We start from the raw sequence: 1,659 nt of genomic DNA, 5'->3' as shown, positions 1-1,659 counted from the left end.
ATTTTAATCCATCATACTTTATTGGTTATCCTTCTTATTGTTTTTTATTATTATTATTTTATCCAACTCATTTTATCCATAAAATAATTTTTTTTTTTAATTTAGTGGTTTAAACATACAGTATCTCTAAAGATTAGAGAATAAAATGAGAATTTTATCCATAAAAAAATAACATTTCCATTATATATATTAGATATAGATATAGTAAAAGAATGCAATATAATGAAACTCATAATAAAATTCCAAAATACAACAATGTACAATTTTGTTCTATCTTCATCTCAAAGCTTTATAAAAGTGCATCCTTACAAACCACCAAATTGATGACAATGGAATTGCCCATAACTTGAGTAATTATCAGAACAAGATTAGACATGCAAGTGCACAACAGAGGAGAAAAAAGCTCATTCTATTGAGAGATTCATCCATTTTCATCAAGTGATGTCTCAGCCTAGGACTAGTAGTAGTTCCAGCAAGATTATATGAATTATTAGGGTTACCTGATGAATTACCGAAAAACCTCCAGTAAACCAGCTTACCAAATATTCCATTGTAGCTGCTGATGCTGATGTTGCTGCTACTAGTTTCTTCAATATTATGATTATTATCAAAGAAAAGTATTGAAGAGTTTGATTCAACAAATTGAATTGCAGGTCTTGGAGGTATTATAACTCCTGATGGCTGAGAAGAATTATAATCTGTAGTTTGGTAGATAGGAACAAGTGTGTCTTGAGATATATCAGATCTACATACAGGACAGCAATATTGTTGTTGCTCTTCTTCGTTTTCATTGGAATTATTAGTATTCATCCATTTGTAAATGCAAGGCCAGCAATAAAGATGACCACATAATGTCACAACAGGTTCTTGAACTGAATCTAGACATATGTTACAATCAAATCCTCTGCATGACCTTCTTCTTTCCATTTCATCTATTGAATCAGATTCATCTGAATACTTCATTAAATATTCATCTACTTCTTCCTCATGATGATGATTCGATCCAGCTCCTAACACCTCTTCAAAGTACTCATCCATGTCCAAGTCCAACTAAAGTCATGAAAAGGTAACAGAAATTAGACGATGAAGCAATAATTAATAAACAAACCGCTTACTTACATGGATCTAATACTAGAAAACAAAATTCATTCAATCCAAAACTCAAAGTTCAGTTTACTACTCATTCATCATATGATTCAACTCTCCAAAACGATCAAATATCTATCATCTGATTACAATTACGAGCAGCTAATAGATAGATAGATTGAGAGAGAGAGAGGATAAGCAGTGTTTTACCTGTTAAAAGTTGTTATTCCTTGCAGAGCTTTAATGGCGGATATTTTGATTATGAAAGAGATGACCGAAAGCAATTGAAAAAGATGTAAAAAATGTTGCAGAGTAAGAAAATACAGTAACACCTCTATTTATATAGGAGAGAGAATTGAAGTGGCCCACGCTGACGGTGACGTGTGCGTATATTAAGCGCGATTTGCGTGACCCAAACACAATCCTATTTACTCTAAATCAAAATAACTTAATTTAATTAAAATTTATATATATTATTTAAAAAGTCTAATTAAAATTATATCAAGTTATGGTTAATAATTAATAATGTAATATTAAGGCAATCCAAAATGAATTACATGACAGCTAATAGTT

At 30.6% G+C, this 1,659-nt stretch overlaps 1 protein-coding gene across 1 annotated transcript; it reads right to left on the bottom strand.

Annotated features, from left to right (window-relative positions):
- Nucleotides 1-206: 206 nt before the first annotated feature.
- LOC124910713 (E3 ubiquitin-protein ligase RMA1H1-like) lies at nucleotides 207-1,390 on the bottom strand. The gene is made up of 2 exons (XM_047451394.1): nucleotides 1,297-1,390; nucleotides 207-1,050 (listed from the first exon to the last, which is right to left on the bottom strand). The coding sequence occupies exon 2, from the start codon at nucleotides 1,036-1,038 to the stop codon at nucleotides 358-360; it is 681 nt and encodes a 226-aa protein (XP_047307350.1). The 5' UTR covers nucleotides 1,039-1,050; nucleotides 1,297-1,390; the 3' UTR covers nucleotides 207-357.
- Nucleotides 1,391-1,659: the final 269 nt, after the last annotated feature.

The sequence above is a fragment of the Impatiens glandulifera genome, chromosome 7 (assembly GCF_907164915.1).
Source record: "Impatiens glandulifera chromosome 7, dImpGla2.1, whole genome shotgun sequence".
NCBI lineage: Eukaryota > Viridiplantae > Streptophyta > Magnoliopsida > Ericales > Balsaminaceae > Impatiens > Impatiens glandulifera.
Note: the sequence above shows the minus strand (reverse complement) of the source record. Positions and strands in the feature narration are given on the sequence as shown.